General features: G+C 44.0%; 1 protein-coding gene across 7 annotated transcripts in view; it reads left to right on the top strand.

The window, feature by feature from the left end:
* The window catches only part of EDARADD (EDAR associated via death domain), a 94,085-nt gene that overhangs the window by 10,871 nt on the left and 64,036 nt on the right, over nucleotides 1–19,178 (top strand). For 2 of the 7 annotated variants that reach the window (XM_086679606.1, XM_086679605.1), the window contains exon 2: nucleotides 7,517–7,562. The exons of 1 other annotated variant lie outside the window; for it this stretch is intronic. In XM_086679606.1, coding sequence (XP_086535732.1) covers nucleotides 7,517–7,562 — 46 coding nt within the window. Of the gene's footprint in view, nucleotides 1–7,516; nucleotides 7,572–13,858; nucleotides 13,951–14,920; nucleotides 15,256–19,178 lie in introns of those variants that run through there. 4 more of the 7 variants (XM_086679602.1, XM_086679603.1, XM_086679601.1 and 1 more) reach the window with 3 other exon arrangements.

Here is a 19,178-nt window from a genome sequence, read left to right as displayed (position 1 = left end):
GCCAATCAAAAGCATTCTTCATTTCTGTTAGTGGTTTGGTGTTTTTTTTTTTTTGTTTTTTTTTTAATTTCTAGCATTTAACAAGTTTTTTTCAGAGAATTTACATCTCCTTGATTAAATTGTCAGTGTGTTCTTGCGTGCCATCTACTTTATCCATTAGAGCCCACAACATATTCATCATAGTTTTCAGTTTTCTGGTTGATCATTCCCAAATCCTTGCCCTATCTGAGGTGAGGCTGGTTCTCCTACTTGTTCTGTTTCTTCAAACTGTGTTGTTTGCCTTGTTAGTATGCTATGTCATTTTTTTCTTGATAGCCAGACATGAAGGACTAGGTAAAAGGAACTGCAGTCCATAGGCCTTCAGTACATGCCCTTTAGTAATGTGGTGGTGAGTGTGGGGGAGAGGAAGCACTCTGTAGTCCTGTTATTTGGTGTCAGTCTTTTAGTAACTCTGTGCCTCTGGACTGCAAACTTCACAAATGCTTCTCAGTCCACTCTCCCTCCTAGAAGAGACAAAATTGCCAGAGAGGGTTGGAGTTGGGTATTTCCTTTCCCCATGTGGAGGGTCAGAGCCAGCTGAAATTGGACATTCCCTTCCTCCGAGTTGGCTAGGCTGTGATAAAACCCCCATAGTTTAGGCTCTGGAGGGCTTGTTCAGAATAGATTTCTATGAGTATTTCAAAATGATTCCTTTTCTCCTCTTGGTGCTGATATTCACGGTGAGAACCTGGTCAAACTCCTGGAGGTAAACTTCGTAAACGTGTGTGGTTGCCCCTGGAGTTTTTATTTCTCAGGAGTCCACACTGAGCCTTCAGTAATTCATCAATTACAGTTCTCGTTTTCCTGTCTTGGTACTAGTTCCCCTGAAGGTCTCTGCTATTGGTTTCTGTTCTGGTGGATTGTAATCCTCTGTACTTGGTTTCCCCAGATACGAAAGCAGTGGACCCCACTGTGACCCCACTTCTCTGATGGATCCAAGGAGGGCTGTTGACTTTCCAGTTTGTTGAGCCTTTTACTTGTTGTCAGGGAGGAGTGATGACTTTCAGGCTGCATGCTGGCCATTGTAAAGTTTTCAGTATTTGAAAGCAAAATAATGATTTTATTGTTGTATCAGTATACCTTTGTGATCCATCATTCATGTATCCTAACTCAACCACTCTACTATCATTGCACATTTAGGTCCTACTACTTTTCCTTTATTTCTTAGTTATACTTCAGCTGAAGTGACTATTTTTGTGCACTTAAAATTCTTCTTCTCTAGATTATTTTCTTCTTATACCCAAATTCACATCCATAATTCTCAATCCCATACTCTGTTGAGAACATGACTAGGGCACCTGAGTGGCTCAGTTGGTTAAGCGTCCAGTTCTTGGTTTCAGCTTGGCTTATGGTCTCCCAGTTCATGGGTTCAAGCTCCACATCAGGCTCTGTGCTGACAGTGCAGAGCCTGCTGGGGATTCTCTCTCTGCCTCTCTCTTTGCCCCTTCCCCACTCACTCTCTGTCGAAATAAATACATTTTATTAAAAGAAGAAAAAAGCTTTAAAAAAAACTTGAGTTTAGTATTCATAATTGGTTGGATCGTTTGGCTGGGGGAGGAGGTGGGGGAGGAAAGGGATGAGGATTAGTCCTCTTTCCATACCTTCAAGTCTTCACCCTGACTGCAATGGAAAGTTTTGGACTATCATAAGAAGTTGCCCGTCAAAACAGATAAAGTGACAATCCCTCCTCTCAACAAAAGAAACAAGGAGTCCTAAAGCTGAGAGAGCTTTTATCAAAATACTGGTGATGGGCATTTCCAAAATGCAAGTTTTTTTTTTAATGTTTTTATTTTGGGGGGCGTGCAGAGGATCCGAAGCGGGCTGGGTACTGAGAGCAGAGAGTCCAACGTGGGGCTTGACCTCACCAACCGTGAGATCACGACCTGAGCCAAAGTTGGACACTTAACCGACTGAGCCACCCAGGCGCCCCTAAAATGCAAGTGCTTAATGATCACGAAAGAAAGATCAACGGAATTCTGTTAACCTATAAGAAATGATATTCCGCAATGTGCAGCTTAGACCTCCCCTTCTGTCTCAACTGAATTAAACTGACCTCCATGCTAGTTGCACCAACTGTAACTTAACTGATAAAAAAAAGTACAAGCGTCTTCCACAGAAACCGCAACGTTCCAGATGTTGGTTTGAGATTGTTCACGCACACGTCCTGTGTACTTGGGCTTGCCTTTGGTGCCCTCTGCCTATCTCCTGGTGCACTCCCTTGCTCCTCTTCATTATTTCCTCTCTTCCTAGTGCTCCCATGTTCCCCAGAGAAAACCTGATTGGATAAAAATAATTGTTCATGGCATGAAACTATTTGCATTGAAACTTTTTTTTAACATTCATTCATTTTTGAGAGTGAGAGAGACAGAGCGTGAGTGGGGGAGGGGCAGAGAGAGTGGGAGACACACAATCTGAAGCAGGCTCCAGGCTCCGAGCTGTCAGCACGGAGCCTGACAGGATTCGAACCCACAGACCGTGAGATCATGACCTCAGCTGAAGTCGGAAGAGATCAAAATAGTGTGACACAAAGGAATGAAATGCTAATGGTGTAACCTCAGATAGGAAATGTCTCAAATGATTTCAAATATGCTAACCACCACTTAGTCTGTAAAATAGATTTAAAAAAATCAATGGTTACTTTCATATTCATTTCGCAGTCTGCAATGTCAAACAATTCAAAGTCTGGAAAAGGAGGAGAATGACGGATAGTTTTTCAAGTGACTGAATCTTTGCAAACAGATCAGTCCGGGAGACCATGTTTATGGGGGGGTGAGGCAAGTCAAGACTGATTTTGTTAAGCAGACACCTTTATGAAAATTATTTCCAAATTTTCTATATAAAATTTTTTAAATAATATATACATAAATAAATATTTACATATAAAGTTAGAACACTACCAAAAAAGCTGAAGCCTCTGTAAGCATTAATCTCTTCCAGTCCTGGTCCTTTCCCTGTTGCCCAGAGATAGCCCTTATTAGACATTGTTATGAATTTGGCAAGTATCCATCCTTAAAAAAAAAAACAAAATGAAACAGCTTTATTGAGGTATAATTATCATACAACCAACTACACATATTTAAACTGTTCAGTTGGATAACTTTTGACATACGTATACATTTATGAAGTCTTTACCCCAAGCTCTATGTGGTGAACCTATCCACCTCTCAAGTTTACTCATTTCTCTTTGTGATCATTCTTCCCTCCCCATCCTCAATCACAGGCACCCAAAGATCAGCTTTCTATCACTAGAGATGAGTTTGCATTTCAATAGGTTTATATACATGGAGTCATACATTAAGTACTCCTCCTTTTTTCTGGCCTCTCTCACTCAGCATAACTATTTTGAGATTCATCCATGTTGTTAGTGATAATAGTTCGTTCCTTTTTTTTTAAAGTTTATTTATTTTGAAAGAGAGACAGAAAGGGGGGGGGAGGGGCAGAGAGAGAAGGAGAGAGAGAGAATCCCAAGCAGGCTCTGCACTGACCATGCACAGAGCCCCCACATGGGGCTTGATCTCAACCGGTGAGATCATGACCTGGGCTGAAACCAAGAGCAGGATGCTTAACCAACTGAGCCACCCAGATGCCCCAGTTCATTCCTTTTATTACCGAGTAGGCGTCCGTGCTAAAGGTATACCTCAATATTTTTACCCATTCGCCCATTGATGGACATCCGGGCTGTTTCCAATTTGGAGTTTTTACAAATAAAGTTGCACTGAATTGTGCACCAGTCTTTGTCTGGACATGAGATTTTAAAAAACTTGGGTAAAGATGTAGAATAGCAAGATCATGTTGTAGGTATACATTTACATTTTTAAGGAACCGCCAAGTGGTTTTCCAAACAGGTGGTACTCCTTAACACTGCAACCACCAGGGCATGGGAATCCCAGCTCCTCCATATCCTTGCCAACATCTGGTATGGTCAGTTTGTTAGTTTAGCCATCCTAACACGTGTCAAATAGTATCTCATTATGGTTTTAATTAGAATTCCCTAAAGTACTAGTGATGTGAGTATCTATCCTTGTGTTTATTTGCCAACTTCTGTGGTCAAATGATTCTTTGAATGTTTTATACATTTTCCATTGGGTTGTTTGTTTCCTTATGCTGAGGGTTCTTTTCACGTTTTGGCAAAAAGTCCTTTGTCGAACACATGTTTTACAAATATTCTCTCCCAGCAGTGGCTGCCCTTTCCATTATTCTAAGTTTCTTTAGAAAAGGAAAAGTTTTAGGGGCGCCTGGGTGGCGCAGTCGGTTAAGCGTCCGACTTCAGCCAGGTCACGATCTCGGGGTCCGTGAGTTCGAGCCCCGCGTCAGGCTCTGGGCTGATGGCTCGGAGCCTGGAGCCTGTTTCCAATTCTGTGTCTCCCTCTCTCTCTGCCCCTCCCCCGTTCATGCTCTGTCTCTCTCTCTGTCCCCAAAATAAATAAAAAACGTTGAAAAAAAAATTAAAAAAAAAAAAAAAGAAAAGGAAAAGTTTTAAAATTTGATGAAGTCCAATATTTACATTTTTTAATAGGTATGTGTTTTTGGTGTTGTACCTAAGAAATCTTTGCTTAGCCCAAAGCCACAAAAATTTCTCCTCTGTTTTCTTCTAGATGTCTTACAGTTTTAGGTTTTATATTCATGCACAGATCTTTTAAATATGTTTTTATTGCTCTGGAGTGAATGACTAAGGGTAGAATGGCTGGACCATATAGTAGGTATACATTTAATTTGTATTTATTTTGAGAGAGAGAGAAAGAGTACACAGGAGGTCAGAGAAAAAGAGGGAGAGAGAGAGAATCTCAATCAGGCTCTGCACTGTCACAAAGGCAGTGGGGCTTGAACTCATAAACCATAAGATCATGACCTGAGCCGAAATCAAGAGTTGGTCACTTAACCAGCTGAGACACCCAGGTGCCCCCGCCCCGACTTTTTTTTTTTTAGAGAGAGAGAGCACATGAGCAGGGAGAGGGGCAGAGGAAGAGGGAGAGAGAAAGAAAATCTTAAGCAGGCTCCACCGTCAGCATGGAGTCTGCTGTGGGGCTCGATCCCACCACCCTGGGATCGTGAGCTGAACTGAAATCGAAAGAGTCAGACACGCAACTGACTGAGCCACCCAGGTGCTCCTACATGTAATTTTTTAAGAAACTGCCACGCTGTATTATTTCTGACTTCATCTTATCTCCTTTATTGGCTTATTAGCTAGCCATAACTCTCATTGGTGTTATTTCGGTGATTGTATACATCTTTAACATATCACAGTATAGCTTTAAATGATATTTTAATAATTCCTGCATTAGAGCCTTAAAAGTGTGTACTTCCATTTCTCTCCTTCCTGCTTTTGAGTCAATTTTACCTTCACATAGATTATAAACTCTGCATACATTGTCACTATTTTGCTTTCAATAAAACCTATTAGCTTTCAAATACACTGACCCCTTTAGTGCAGGCCTGCCAGAGATGAACTCTTTCAACTTCTACATGTCTAAAAAAAAAAAAGCTTCACCTTCATTTTTGAAATACATTTCTACTGGGTGTACAATTCTATGTCCTTTAAACACACTGATCCACTGTCTCCTGGCTTGCACGGTTTCTGATAAGAAATCTGTTGTTATTCTTAGTTTGGTCGCTCTGTCATGTATCTTTTTTTCCTGTGGCCACTTTAAGACTTAGTCTTTGTCTATGGCTTTGAGCAAATGGGAGTGTGTGGGGCTTGGTGAAGTTGTTTCCATGTTTCTGGTGCTGGGTGTTCACTGAGCATTTTTGGATCTGTGTGTTTAAGGTTTTCGTCTAATTTGGAAACCTTTCAGCCATTCTTTCTGCAAATAATTTTTGGCCCCCCACCATCTTTCCATTTCAGGGATTTCATTTACATGTATTTTACGTGTATATTAGGTGACTTGAAGTTGTTCCACAGTTATTTTCATTTTTGTAAAATTACTTTTTCTCCCCGAGGTTCATTTTCTTTTCTTTTCTTTTTTTTAATGTTTATTTGAGAGAGAGAGAGAGGGAGACAGAGAGAGAGAGAGACCACGTGAGCAGGGGAGGGGCAGAGAGAGGGAAGCAGAATCCAAAGCAGGCTCTAGGCTCTGAGCTGTTAGCACAGAGCCTGATGCGGGGTTCAAACCCATGGACCGCAAGATCATGACCTGAGCCAAAGTCAGACAGAGCCACCCAGGTGCCCCATCCCTGAGATTCATTTTCAGTGCTTTCAATTGCGGTGTCTTAAAGCCACTAATCTTTTCTTTTGCAATGTTTTAGCTGCTGCTAATCCCATCTAGTCTTCTTTTTTTTTTTTTTTAACCTCAAGTATTATGGTTTTAATCTCTGAAAGTTTTACTTTGGGTTTTTTAATAGTTTCCGTGTCTCTACATAGCTTGTTGAACCTATGGAATACAGGTATAATAAAAGTTTTAATGTTCTCCGTTAATTCTGGGGTTTTTTTTGAAAATTCTTTTTTTAATTTTTTTAAAATATTTATTTTTGAGAGACAGAGAGAGAGAGACAGAGTATGAGCAGGAGAGGGGCAGAGAGAGAGAGAGACACAGAATTCAAAGCAGGCTGCAGGCTCCAAGCTGTCAGCACAGAGCCCGATGCCCAGACTCACAAACCGTGAGATCATGACCTGAGCTGAAGTCAGACGCTCAATCGACTGAGCCACCCAGGCACCCTTACTGTTCTCCATTAATTCTAACATTTGTGTCAGGTCTGGGTTAGTTTTAATTACCTAATTTTTCTCCTCATTATTAGCCTACATTGTCCTACTTCTTGCAAGCCTAGTATCTTTATATCCCAGACACTGTGCATTTACCTTGTTGGGTACTGGATATTTTTGTACTTCTATATTTTGTATTTGTATTTATTGAGTTTTTCAGGATGCAGCTAAGTTAGTTGAAAAGAGTTTGATCCTTTTGGGTCTTTTAAGATTTGTTAGGTGGGACTGGGGCAGTGCCTGATCAGTCCAGGGGTAATTACTTACCGGTACTGAGGCAAGACTCTTCTGTGTAATCTACCAAATTCCCATGAAATACAAGGTATTTGCAGTCTGGTTGGACTGGTAAGCACTATTCGTGGCTCTGAGTGAGCCCCGGGTACTGTTCCCTCTGATCATCTACTACAGTCCCTCTCATCATCCTCCCCAACTGTGGGTCATTTCCAACATGAGCGCATCTATCAGTAAATGGTATGCTGAGTAGTCAAGAGGGACATCCCATGGATCTCTGAGGACCTTTCTGCGAAGTCTCTACAGCTTCCTGTCCTGTGACTTCTAGCCACAGTTCTTCACATCAGGGAGTCCATAAGACTCTGCCTCCATCCCTTTCTCTGCGCCACACCCTGGAAATTCTCTCAAGGCGGTAAGCTGGGGCAAGCACAGGAATCACCTCGCTTATATCCTGGCTCTTAGGGATCACTGGCCTTTTTTGTCTGATGTGTAGTGCCTTAAAAACTGTTGTTTCGTATATTTTATTTGGGTTTTTTGCTGTTCTTGTTTCAGGCAAGAGGGTAGATCTAGTTCCCGGTTACTCTGCTTTGGTTGCAAGGTAAAGTTGGTATGTATCCATTTTTTAAAAATTAGAATGTAGTTATAGAAAACATGGGTTGGCTTGTGTCTACCCCTGATATCACTTTGCAACTTGTTTTGGTTTTTTTTTTTTTAATTTTTTTTTGAACGTTTATTTATTTTTGGGACAGAGAGAGACAGAGCATGAACGGGGGAGGGGCAGAGAGAGAGGGAGACACAGAATCGGAAACAGGCTCCAGGCTCCGAGCCATCAGCCCAGAGCCCGACGCGGGGCTCGAACTCGCGGACCGCGAGATCGTGACCTGGCTGAAGTCGGACGCTTAACCGACTGCGCCACCCAGGCGCCCCCTGTTTTTTTATTTAAAATGTTTTCCTAGCTTACTTTTGGTACCTTCTGTAAAATATTGCATTGCATGATTATATTATATATTTATTCATCCCCCTATTGATTGACATTTAGATTGTTTCTAATATTTGCTATGACAAAAACACTGCATCCAGCATTCTTACCTGCCTCCGTGTAGCACGTGCAAAAATTCCTTTAGAGAAATTTTGGGTCAATGTTAGCGAATTTAGCAATTTTAGGTCAAATTGCTCTCCAATGTGACCATATAAATTAACATTCCTACAGTGTATTAAAACCTGTTTCTTCAGTCTTGCCAGTATTTGATATTGGCAAGATTTTAAGTTTTTGCCCTTCTGCTAGCTTCTTATTGCTTGAGTTTGCATTTCTTTTATTTTGACAAGGTTTAATATCTTATATTTTTATTGACCATTTTTGTTTCTTCTGGGGATTTTCTACCTAGTGTTTGTCCAACCTTATGTTGAATTATTGTTAACATATTTTAATTTATTTAAATAAATTCTTAAAACTTTGGACTGATTTTTTATATATATAAGTTATATATTATATACTATTCTATTTTATAATTAGAAATACAAATATCTTATTTTATATTTTTACCTAAATTTTATTTATATTTTATATTTAATTAATTTTTATATTTTATAAGTTTTATAAGTTACAAAATAGAATATCATATATGTAATTAATTTCTCTAAGTTTACCCCTGTTTTATAATTTTCTATTGTCTTATGGTGCAGAATTTGAATTTTTATCCAGTTAGGTTTATCAGATTTTTCTTTCATGTCTGTTGATTTTTTTATCTTAAGAAAGCTTTTCCTGTTACTAAAGTTATTAAAACATTCTCTCTTATAGTTTCTCTTACTAATTTTAATGTTAAATAATTTATAGTTAGATATTTAATCTATTTGAAGCTTACTTTTGTGTATAAGGTATGGTAGGGATATAAATCGCATTATTCATCTAAATAGCAAAATATCCCCATACTATTTTTGAACTATTTTCTCAACATTTAAATGTTTCAATCATGTAGCAAATTCCCCAAAGATACAAGAATCTGTGCTTCATTTTTTTCTGCTCCCGTTAATCCTTTTTTATACCAATACTCACTGTTTTAATTACTGTTACTTTATAATACCTTGCTATCTCATAGGGCAAATACCACCTCTTTGTTATTCTTTTTCAAAATTATCTTGAATTTACCCTTCCATATAAATTTACAACCAGTTTCATGTTCAAAGAAAATCTTATTAGTTTGATTGGGTTTCATTAACTGCATAGATTAATTAGGGAACCATGAGTATCTTTACAATATTGAGGCTTCCTATCAATTAACCTAGTATAGTTCTCTATCTACTCAGATTTATTTTCTACAGCCTTCAGGAAAGCTTTGTAGTTCTTGCGATTTTTAAAGATAGTTTTATTGAATTTATCCCCAGTAACTTTGTAGCTTTATTTGCTGTTTTAATGGGATCATTTCCACCATTTCCATATTGGTGATCTATAGGAAAGCTGTTGGTGTTCCGTACGTTGAGCTTTTTCTCTCCTCCAAGCTAAATTCACCTATTAGTTCTAATAGTTCCTCATCTGACTCACTTGTATCTAAGTCCACCTTCTTGTCTTAGCTCGGAATACACTCTAGAGGCATCTACATGGCTCGGTTGGTTAAGAGTCTGACTCTCGATTTCAGCTTAGCTCATGATCTCGCCGTTCATGAGTTCGAGCCCCGCACTGAGCTCTGTGTGGACAGTGAGGAGTCTGCTTGGGATTCTCTCTCTCCCTCTCTCTCTGCCCCTGTCCCACTCGTGTGCTCTCTCTCTCTCTCTCAAAATAAATAAACATTTTTTGTAAAAAAATAATACACTCTAAATGACAAGTTTTAAAATAATTTATTAAATGATGGATGATTTTGTAGATTCCCAAGTCAGCAACTTGAGCCCGTGTTCCACATTCTGAGGGTACACAGCACAGGAAACTAAACTCTCAGGTGCCGACTACACAACTTTTAGTTGGTCGCCGATAACGCCAGGTTTTCTTCTCATCTGCCCTTTTCTCCTAACAGCAGAAATGGAACAAAATCTCTAGCTGACTTCAGTTAGTTGGGTTTCAGGTTTTGATCCATAAAGTTCATCTTTTTGATCAGATTTTCTCTTAATATCTGGAGCAAGAAATAAATTGCTATTATATATATTCACTAAGAAAGCAGCTGAACATGCTGAGGATGATGGCACCCAAGGTCAAGGTACCAGCACACACTTGTGAGTGGTGACAGCGCAAGGCTGTAGTCAGGTTCCAGGATAAAGCGCTCATTAGAGAGCCATACTTTTTCTCCCATCTCCCTACCTCTCCGTACCTCCCACTCCCGATCCATGGCACTCAAAGTGTTTTTAGCAAGACCCACACTGAGAATCACCCACTGTTCCATTCTCTTTGTGGAAAACCAAACACAGCACAAAAATGGTGGTTTTCTGGCTCATGCGTCGTAATGGGTAAATGATTCAAAGTAAGCTGGTAGAAGTTGGCAAGAGAGATTTACTCTCCTGTACATAGAACGGCTTTTGTCCAAGTAGGTAGAAGAAACTTTAAGAACTATTCATGCTTAAATGTATGCACCAGAGTGCTGTGCCCCTGTCAAATAGGGCTCACATCAACTAAAATGATAATATTTTCCTTACATAAGTTTTCTAGTCCCTCTGTCAACATTTTGGAGTACATCATTTGTAAGGAACATCTGCAAACGCATAAAGCAATCACTTCATGGGAGACAACGAATGCTTAAAAAGGCAACAAAAGAACATTTACAATTTTTAGATATGAGTTTCAGATATGAGTTTCCCTCACTTTTGGACAAGGATGCAAATTCAACTCTGTAATAAATTACAGTGCACTGTGAAGATTAAATGCACTCTTGGATTGAGTTTGCGCCTTCCTCCATCCTATCCTACACACAGCTGCCACACTAATCCTCCAAAAACACCAATTTTCATATGCTGCTTTTCAAAACTAGCTTCCTGGCTTCCTGTTGCATGAAAAATAGTCTCAAATGCTTTCGTCTGGCATTCAAGGCTCTCTGTGATGTGCACCCTGGCAAACATTTCACACACAAGCATGTGGTGTGGTGGAAGAAATGATCTCCGGCTAGTTATTTAGAGACCCCACTGACCCCACGGCCCCACTGACCCAGCAAAGGTCCCATACACCTCCTGGACTCATAGGCTTACTCAGTAATGGTCTGAAAGGCTATTACTGGGTCACATGCCCAAACCCTAGAGTCGGGAGTCAGGGTGATGTTGCCACTGCCTAATCACATGGACTGAAAGTGGGAATGGCGGTTTTCCAGAAGAAAACTGGGGCATTATCATGAGCAGTCAGGTGGTAAAACAGCTGAGATCCCCTACAAGTGCCTTAACACACTGGACAAAATTCAAGGAGACAAGCAAACGTATTAACTCTCATTAGGCCTCTTGCATCACACACAATTCCACAGGGTTTTATCACACAAATGCAGCTGAGGGAGGCACTGTCTCATTCTGGAATGTAAGGAGTCTCCTACTGCCCCAAATCCATGCACTTCCATTATAGCTGCTTGAAAAAAACTTTTTTTCATGTTTATTTATTTTGAGAGGGACAGAGCACAAGCAGGAGAGGTGCGGACACAGAGGGAGAGATATTTCAAGCAGACTCCACACTGTCATTGTGGAGCCCCACATGGAACTTGAACCCATGAGCTGTAAGATCATGACCTGAGGCGAAATCCAGAGTCAGACACTTAACCAACTGAGCCACCCAGGTGCCCCCGTTACAGCCACTTTTATATAGATGAGACCCTGTCTGGGAGCACAATTTGCTGGGTTCATTGTATACAATGTACATACCCTCAATAATAACTTTTTATCTCAGGTTGCACAAATTTAAGTAACACTTAGCCACAATGGTGTAAAATGAACAAAAACAACATATTCTGTGATGAATCAAATAAAATATATTTTGAGTTAATGCTTTCTCTCTTTAAAGATAACATTTCTGATAACTGTCATCCGTTCGTGAAAAGACACAAGACCAACAGTTTGTGTGTGTGTGTGTGTGTGTGTGTGTGTGTGTATGTTTTTCTCTACTTAAGGCCAGATTATCTTGAATAAAGGTCTCAAAGTTTGCCTGAAAGCTTTCAAGGCAAATTGTCAGGTTGAGGGTGGTCACCACCCAGCCAGATGGCTTGCATACATCTTCAGTGCCTTTCTTCTACACATGCTCTCTTCCTGGTTTAAACCTTCATGATCCCAGTTCTATAGTGAAACAGTATTTGCAAGTCTCTCTTGACCATAAACTCCTAAAAGTTGGGGACTTCTCACTTTGGTTTCCCCAGGGCTTGGCATTTTGTTTGGCGTTGGGGCGGGGCAGGGGAATGGGCAATTCAAAAAGTATGTTATTTGATGCTATGACTCCATCCATCCATCTATGCTGTGCACAAACACTACAACAAATTTCTTATAACAAATAGGAACTTCTTGCAATAAACTAAATTCCAAGGAAAGAATGAAAACAGGAAGGTAGCTGGTTTATTTGTACCTACTATGTGAGAGGCACTGATTTAGTTTTTTTTTTTTTGTTTATTTGTTTTTAATGTTTACTCATTTTTGAGAGAGCATGAGCAGGGGAGGGGCACAGAGAGGGGGACAGAGGATCCGAAGTGGGCTCTATGCTGACAGCAACCAGCCCAATGGGGGCTCGAACTCATGAACTATGAGATCATGACCTGAGCTGAAGTTGGATGCTTAACTGACTGAGCCACCCAGGCGCCCCTGGTTTAGGTATCTTTATAGACACATTATTCCATTGAACTTTCACAATCCTATAAATTCTTACACTCAAGAGTTTGCATTGCTTGCCAAAGTAACACAAACTCCCAGTCATATCCAGCATGCTTGACTCCTTGATTACCAAGTCCACCATCCCCATTTACCATGATTCTGAGATTCATGAGTATGTAGGGGCTATCAGGAAATGTAAAAAATGTCCATTTTAAAGAGTGCTTTTTAAAAATTTTTTAATGTTTATTTATTTTTGAGAGAGCAGGGGAAGGGCAGAGAGAGAAGTCACAGAATCTGAAGCAGCTTCCAGGCTCTGTGCTGCCAGCACAGAACCCAACATAGGGCTCAAACTCATGAACCGTGAGATCATGGCCTGAGCTGAAGTCAGCTGAAACAAGCTGAGTCATGGCCTGAGCTGAGTGTTTTACGCTCTTTAGAAGCAATAGAAGCAAAAGCCGAATGACATAATGTGAGAGCAAATAGCTTGTATGGGAATCTGTGGGAATGATGGTGGATGAGAATTGTTTTTAAATTAGTTCTTTTGTAAATTGCAAAAAGAAAAAGTTCTCGTTTGTAGTGCACACTTTATAGTTCACAAAGCACATGGGAACAGTGAAGATAATGATGGGTTATGGTTGCAATTCATAGGAAAGGAGGTACAAGGAAATTGAATGAAAGGAGATAATAATTTACGTACATAATCAATCTTCTTTAAAAAAAAATTTAATCTGAAAGTACATTTCTGCCACCTATCTTCTATTCGGTATAATAAAGAATGAGAGTGATACAGAGATGAATTCTAGTTCAGGGTTTTGAAAGGCCAACCAGCTTTATGGCAATGCTCAAGCTTACAGTGTTAACAAGATAGCACAATTTGATATGCGGTTCCTGCCAACCAACTTTAGAAATAATTCCATCTTCGTGAGAAGTCTGCAAGAACCACAAACCAAACCTCAAAATAGATTCGAAGAGAAAATACTCTTAGAAAAAATTTCCCTTCCTATCAGAAGCAGACCAGAAGGAAGCTTACGCTCCCACTTACAAGTTCCCCAGAAAGCTTCATCTAGAAGGTTGTTACTTTCTTCAGACACACAGCGGGTCACTCTTTTCTGAGGCTCTTGCCTCTTCCATGGCCTCTTCCAGAGACTAAGACACCAATCTAGAGAGCGCCATGGGCCTCCGGACCACTAAACAGATGAGGAGAAGCACAAAACAAGCCTCTGGTCACCACGAGGGTATGTAGGTATTTGCTGCTTTTCTGCGTTTCTCAAAGCTGAGCTTTGGGCTGGAGGAGGCTCCTTTAGTGATCAGTCGCTGACACTGCATGCTAACAGCGATTATGTTGTCTCTTACATACGTCTTTCCATCCTCACCTGCCCAGGCCGATGTGGATTCTTTAAAAACCCTTAGGAGAGTCCTGTTACATTTAAATTGCCTATAACGCTTGTGTAATAGACTTATGACTGACGATAGGTTTAATTAAAATACAACTGTCTTTGGGAAGCCTGGACGACTGCAGCTCGGGTGGGTCCTGATCTCGCGGTTCCCGAGTTCCAGCCCCGCGGAACTCAGAGCCTGGAGCCTGCTTCAGAGTCCGTGTCTCCCTCGCTCTCTGCCCCTCCCCCGCTCACTGTCTCTCGGAAAGTGAATAAACATTGGAAAAATTTTTAAAAAATACAACTATCTCTAATGTATTCTTAGTAAACGACGCCAGTCTGTGCTCCCGTAAGTAACTGGCGCATGTTCCCCTTTAAATTAGACCTTAGTGGTTTTCTTGGAAGAACCGATTCCGCATTTCCGAGAGAACCCCGGCTATTTTTCTAGAACGGCTGTACGGGTGTGGACCAGGCGCTCTCTCGTTTCCCTCCCTTTGTGCAGCATCTATCCTGGAGGCCACGTAATAGCTATCGCCCAAAGAAAACTCCGAATCGCGGTTGTTCGCGTGTGCCACCATGCAGCGGCATTCGCTGCCCAAAGACCGGGAGACTTTAAACAGCAGATCGCGGGGCCTGCGGTGGGAGAGCTGCGTGCCGGCCCCGGCGTGATTAGGGGCCAGCACGGCGACCCGCGACTGCAGCCGGGATTTAAGGCCACCGATTCCTTCGCAGCCAGGCCGGGACGGCGCTCGAGGGGCCGCCAGGTCGGGAGCCTGGGCGCGCGGCAGGAAGGACGACGGCTGCGGGCGCTGCCCGAACTGGCGACGCTCCGGGCACGCGGGCGCCCCTCCCCGCGCCCCGGCCCCGGCCCGCGCCTGCCGAGGGAGGGAGGCGGCCGCGCCGAGAAGGGGCTTTGCTAATTGCCGAAGCAGGAAGTGAGCACGCGGAGGACGCTGCGGAGAGTCTGGGAGGAGGTGGAGGAGGAGGAGGAGGAGGAGGGGCGCGCAGAGCCGCGGTGGTGAGCTCCGGGCGCGTCGGCACGGCAGGACCTGCCATCCCTGCCCTCCCGCTCTCCAACCCCGTCCCCGAGGTCGCGCAGCCCCCTTGGGCGCTCGTCTGCCCCACCCCGCCCCATGGCTTTCCCGGACGGCCCTCTGCGCGCAGGTAAAGTGACACCGCGCCGCGCCCTCACCTGGAGCGGGAACCGCGGCCCGCGAGCTCGCCAGGCTCCCGCAGCTACCGTGGGGCCGAGCCTCCCGCGACCCCCGGGGCTTCCCGGGACGACCTTGCACGGGGCGCCGCACCCCGGTCCGCGCGGGGTCGGGCCGGGGACCGCGGCGGCGCCCGGGGCCCCGAGGGCGCGGTGCGAGGTCCCCCCCGCGAGCGGCTGCCGATCCCCGCGGGTCTCGCTGGCCTCCTGCGCGCCCGCCGCCCCCACCCTTCGGCGCCCCCACGCGTGCCTGGGACGCGCCTTCCCTCTCCCCGTGCTGTGGCCCCCGCCGCTTTTGTTCTGGACTCGGGATCCCGGTCGAAACAAGTCTCTCAAGCCTCTCTGGCAGGAAAGAGCGCAAGGAGTGGATTTCATTCTTTCCTCCCTGGCTCTTCCTTTCTCCCCACTCACAGGCCTTCTCATTTCTCCTTTGCTCTCCTCTTTTTCACTTTCATTAAATGCTTTTGTTCTGTGTGTACGTTGGCCCTCAGAGCCGTTGCATGAACTGGTATCCAGGAAACCGAGAGGCTGATCCCACCTGTGGGATCCCACCTGTAGAGGCCTTTAATTAGAATGGTCTCTAGTTCTGTCCTTATGTTAAAATACTGTGTGTACCCAGGCCAGAATCTCGATTTTTCTTTCATCTCTTACTTGATTTAAGGGCCTCCTCAGACTTCACTTTCCAGGATTTCTGCCCTTGCTCTCCCATCGTCTTGGGATGAATGAATGAATGAATGAATGAATGATCGAGCTACTCCCCGGGGCACGCTAGGGATTTTTCTCCTTTGCTGAGGTTGGAGAGGCTGCGGAGAAAACCACATTTACAGAAGTGCCTGTAACTGCGTAGATAAACGTGTTTCCTATTTTCTGGCTTGGGCTTGGGCAGGGACAGAGCAACATTCCATCATTAATCTGTGGTTTGAGCAGTTAGGAGGAGACAAAGTATCTGGAGGTGAGTCAGAAGACAGCTACATTGGCATCATGGTGTGCTAAGTTTGGGAGAGTTTCCTGAAGATTTTGGAGCAAGGTCTAAATTCTTCCTCAAGTGGGGAATGGTAAATATGTTTTCCAGGGAAATGGGAAATAAATCAGTTGTCTGGATCTCCTTTCCCTCCCCCCATACCCACTGTTTGGGAAAAAACAGAAAGGGCAGCCACCCCCACTCACCTCCGCATCCACGTCTTCCAAGAACCCGATGGACAGACAAGTGCCAAGCGGTGTGAGGCCCGATTTTATCAACAGTCGTCTCAGATCTCATTACATGATAGTGGCGAAGGGGCTTCAAAAAGATTGGGGGGGAGGGGGTACGGGGATCCATGGAATGGGGACAAGTGTAAAATCTGCTCGGGCCCCCCAAATTAATGGCACCAGAGAAGACAAGGCCCAGGAACTGCCCCTTAATAGTGATACAGTGTGTAAAAAGCCTCAGTGAGTCATGGTGTGAAGAGGCCACCAGGGCAGCCAACGTGGTCTTAGCGGACCACACTAGCACTACAGGATCTAGAATTCCTGTCGTGGTGTTCTTGCTCTGCCTGGCCCAGCCAAAATGGAACAAAGGACTTGGAAATCCCAGCACATGAGGCGTGACCAGGGGGGATGACGATAGGAGGGTGTCCTTCAAAAGAAATTGGTCTCCTGAGCTTTAAGAGGTAGAACCCAAATCCGTACGTGAGATCTTTCTGGCTTCCCACAGAGTGGGGAGAGACCTCCTAAGGTCGAGGTCTCCTTGTCACTCGCAAAGATATAGAAGAACCTATTCAGACATCCGAAAGATGTCCCCATGTCCGTTCCCACTCTGGGAGTCTATCAGTAAGAGGAGGGTTCCTCCATCTAAAAAAAGATCGAAAATGACTTTCCCTTTCTCATTTAATGTCTATAACCTCCAGCGCATACCCGCCCACCCCTTCTGTTTCTGAAATGAAGCCACAGATGGTGCCAATTTGTGGAACTCATTAAAGGGAGTCTTCCCTTCTGCATCCCTGACCAAGCTCCCAGGCTCTCTCCTGACTTCCTGCACTCAGTGCTCACCTGCCGTGTTCACACCTACGCTTGCCTTTTACCCGCCGCTTCACCAGAAGGTGGCCAGAGACCTAACAGATCCTGCACTTGTCTACTTAAGAAACCTGCATGGACTTTTCTAACAGATTCTCAGTCCTTCAGAGGTTTTCATTCTCTCTACGTCCGTCTCTACCCACCCCTGCCGTCCCTGCCCCTTCGCAGACATTGTTCCCATTGTCCGGAAGGCCCTCTTCACCGCCCCCCCCACCCCCACTCCTGTCTGTCTCCAACTAGACAGTAAGCTCTTGGACAGAGCTCACACCTGTCACGGTATTCGGTGATGTGGTTTCCGAGTGGTGGTGGGGATCCGGAACCAAAGGACACGAAGGAATTCTTGAGACGTCTTTGGTGCAAAAAAAAAAAAAAAAAAAAGGTGATCTTATTAAAGCACAGGGACAGGACCTGTGGGGCAGGAATCGATGCCCCGATAGTGAGGAGTGGCTGATTACATACTTGGGAGCTGGGGAGGTAAAGGCAAGAGGAAGTCTCCAACAGCATTTTCATATGCTAAAGAAGACTCACAGATCCTGGAGGCCTGGCTGTCTTCTTGCTAAGGTTGTTTTCCCTTCCAGCAAAGCCTCAACATCAAGACAGTAGGGAGGTCCTGGAGAATTGTTACACTCGATAATTGTCAATGGGCTGCAGGTTATAAGGCCATTTAATTTTGTCTACCATTTGCTTCTGCCTCTGTTTCCCACACCACTCAGCGCCTTGTAAGCCCTGGTTAAATACTTACTGCCTCACTGAATGAATGGAAGAATACAGTTTAACCACATATGCTTCAAACTGTGGGCAGTAAAAGCTTTTCTTGTTTTGACATTTTAGAAACTTCTTCATCCAGTTAGGTATGTCAACTGAGTTTACCTTGTAAAGATAAAAAAGATGTTTGTGTCTTCACGTGCAAATAACAAAGGTATATATATACTGTCATAGCAGGTTATGAGCTTAGTGTGAGGAAACAACGTTTTGCACTAAGAAAATCTACAAGACTGTTGGGGTCACACGGAAGAAAAACAGTCATGCAGGTTCTAGTAAGGCTGTCTCACTCTATCTCTGCCACTAATAAAAATCGAACACGGAATGAGTCAGATCATCTGTGTCGGAGGTGAGTCCAGTCTGGCTCACGTTCATACAGACTTCAAGCCAGAAGCAAAGAAAGAGGCTTTGAAACCTTGGGTTGAGGAAGTGGGGGTGAATCACTGCGATGAGCTAACTGCCCAGGGCCACCAGCTCGTGGGCGCATGTCCTTCCTTTGTTCTGGGGTCCCCGTTTGCACTGTGCAGTGAGGTTGCTGGTGGGGCAGCAGCTCAGGACAGCCCTGGGTGGCCCCTCATCTCTCACTGCCCCTCCCAGCACCACCCCCCCCCATGAGTTTAGGTGGGTCCCAGGTAGCAGTGGGAATGGAAACCCGGACAGAAGAGCCAACTGCTTCAAGGAGCACAGGTCTTTGACCAGCTAGACCGGCTAGCCCTTCTTCAGATGCACCTGAGAGCCGTGGCAAGCTGGAGTTCTCCTTTCTCCTTTTCTTCTTCTTCTTTTTTAAGTTTATTTATTTTGAGAGAACGCGCATGCTGCAGCAGGAGAGGGGCAGACAGAGGGAGAGACAGAATCCCAAGCGGCCTCTGTGCTGTCAGCACAGAGCCTGATGTGGGGCTCGAACCCGTGAACCCTGAGATTGTGACCTGAGCTAAAGAACTCAAGAGTTGGATGCCACCATCTGAGCCACCTAGGCACCCCCTGGGTGTGCACTTTCTTGACCCCTGGTCCTTCTTCCGCTTGTTCGGCACCTGATGTGAGGTCTGCAGACGACAGGGAAGAA

Source organism: Puma concolor, chromosome D2 (assembly GCF_028749965.1).
Source record: "Puma concolor isolate L17-30 chromosome D2, mPumCon1.1.hap2, whole genome shotgun sequence".
In the NCBI taxonomy this organism is placed as follows: Eukaryota; Metazoa; Chordata; class Mammalia; order Carnivora; family Felidae; genus Puma; species Puma concolor.
This window is presented reverse-complemented; position numbering and strand designations above follow the sequence as displayed.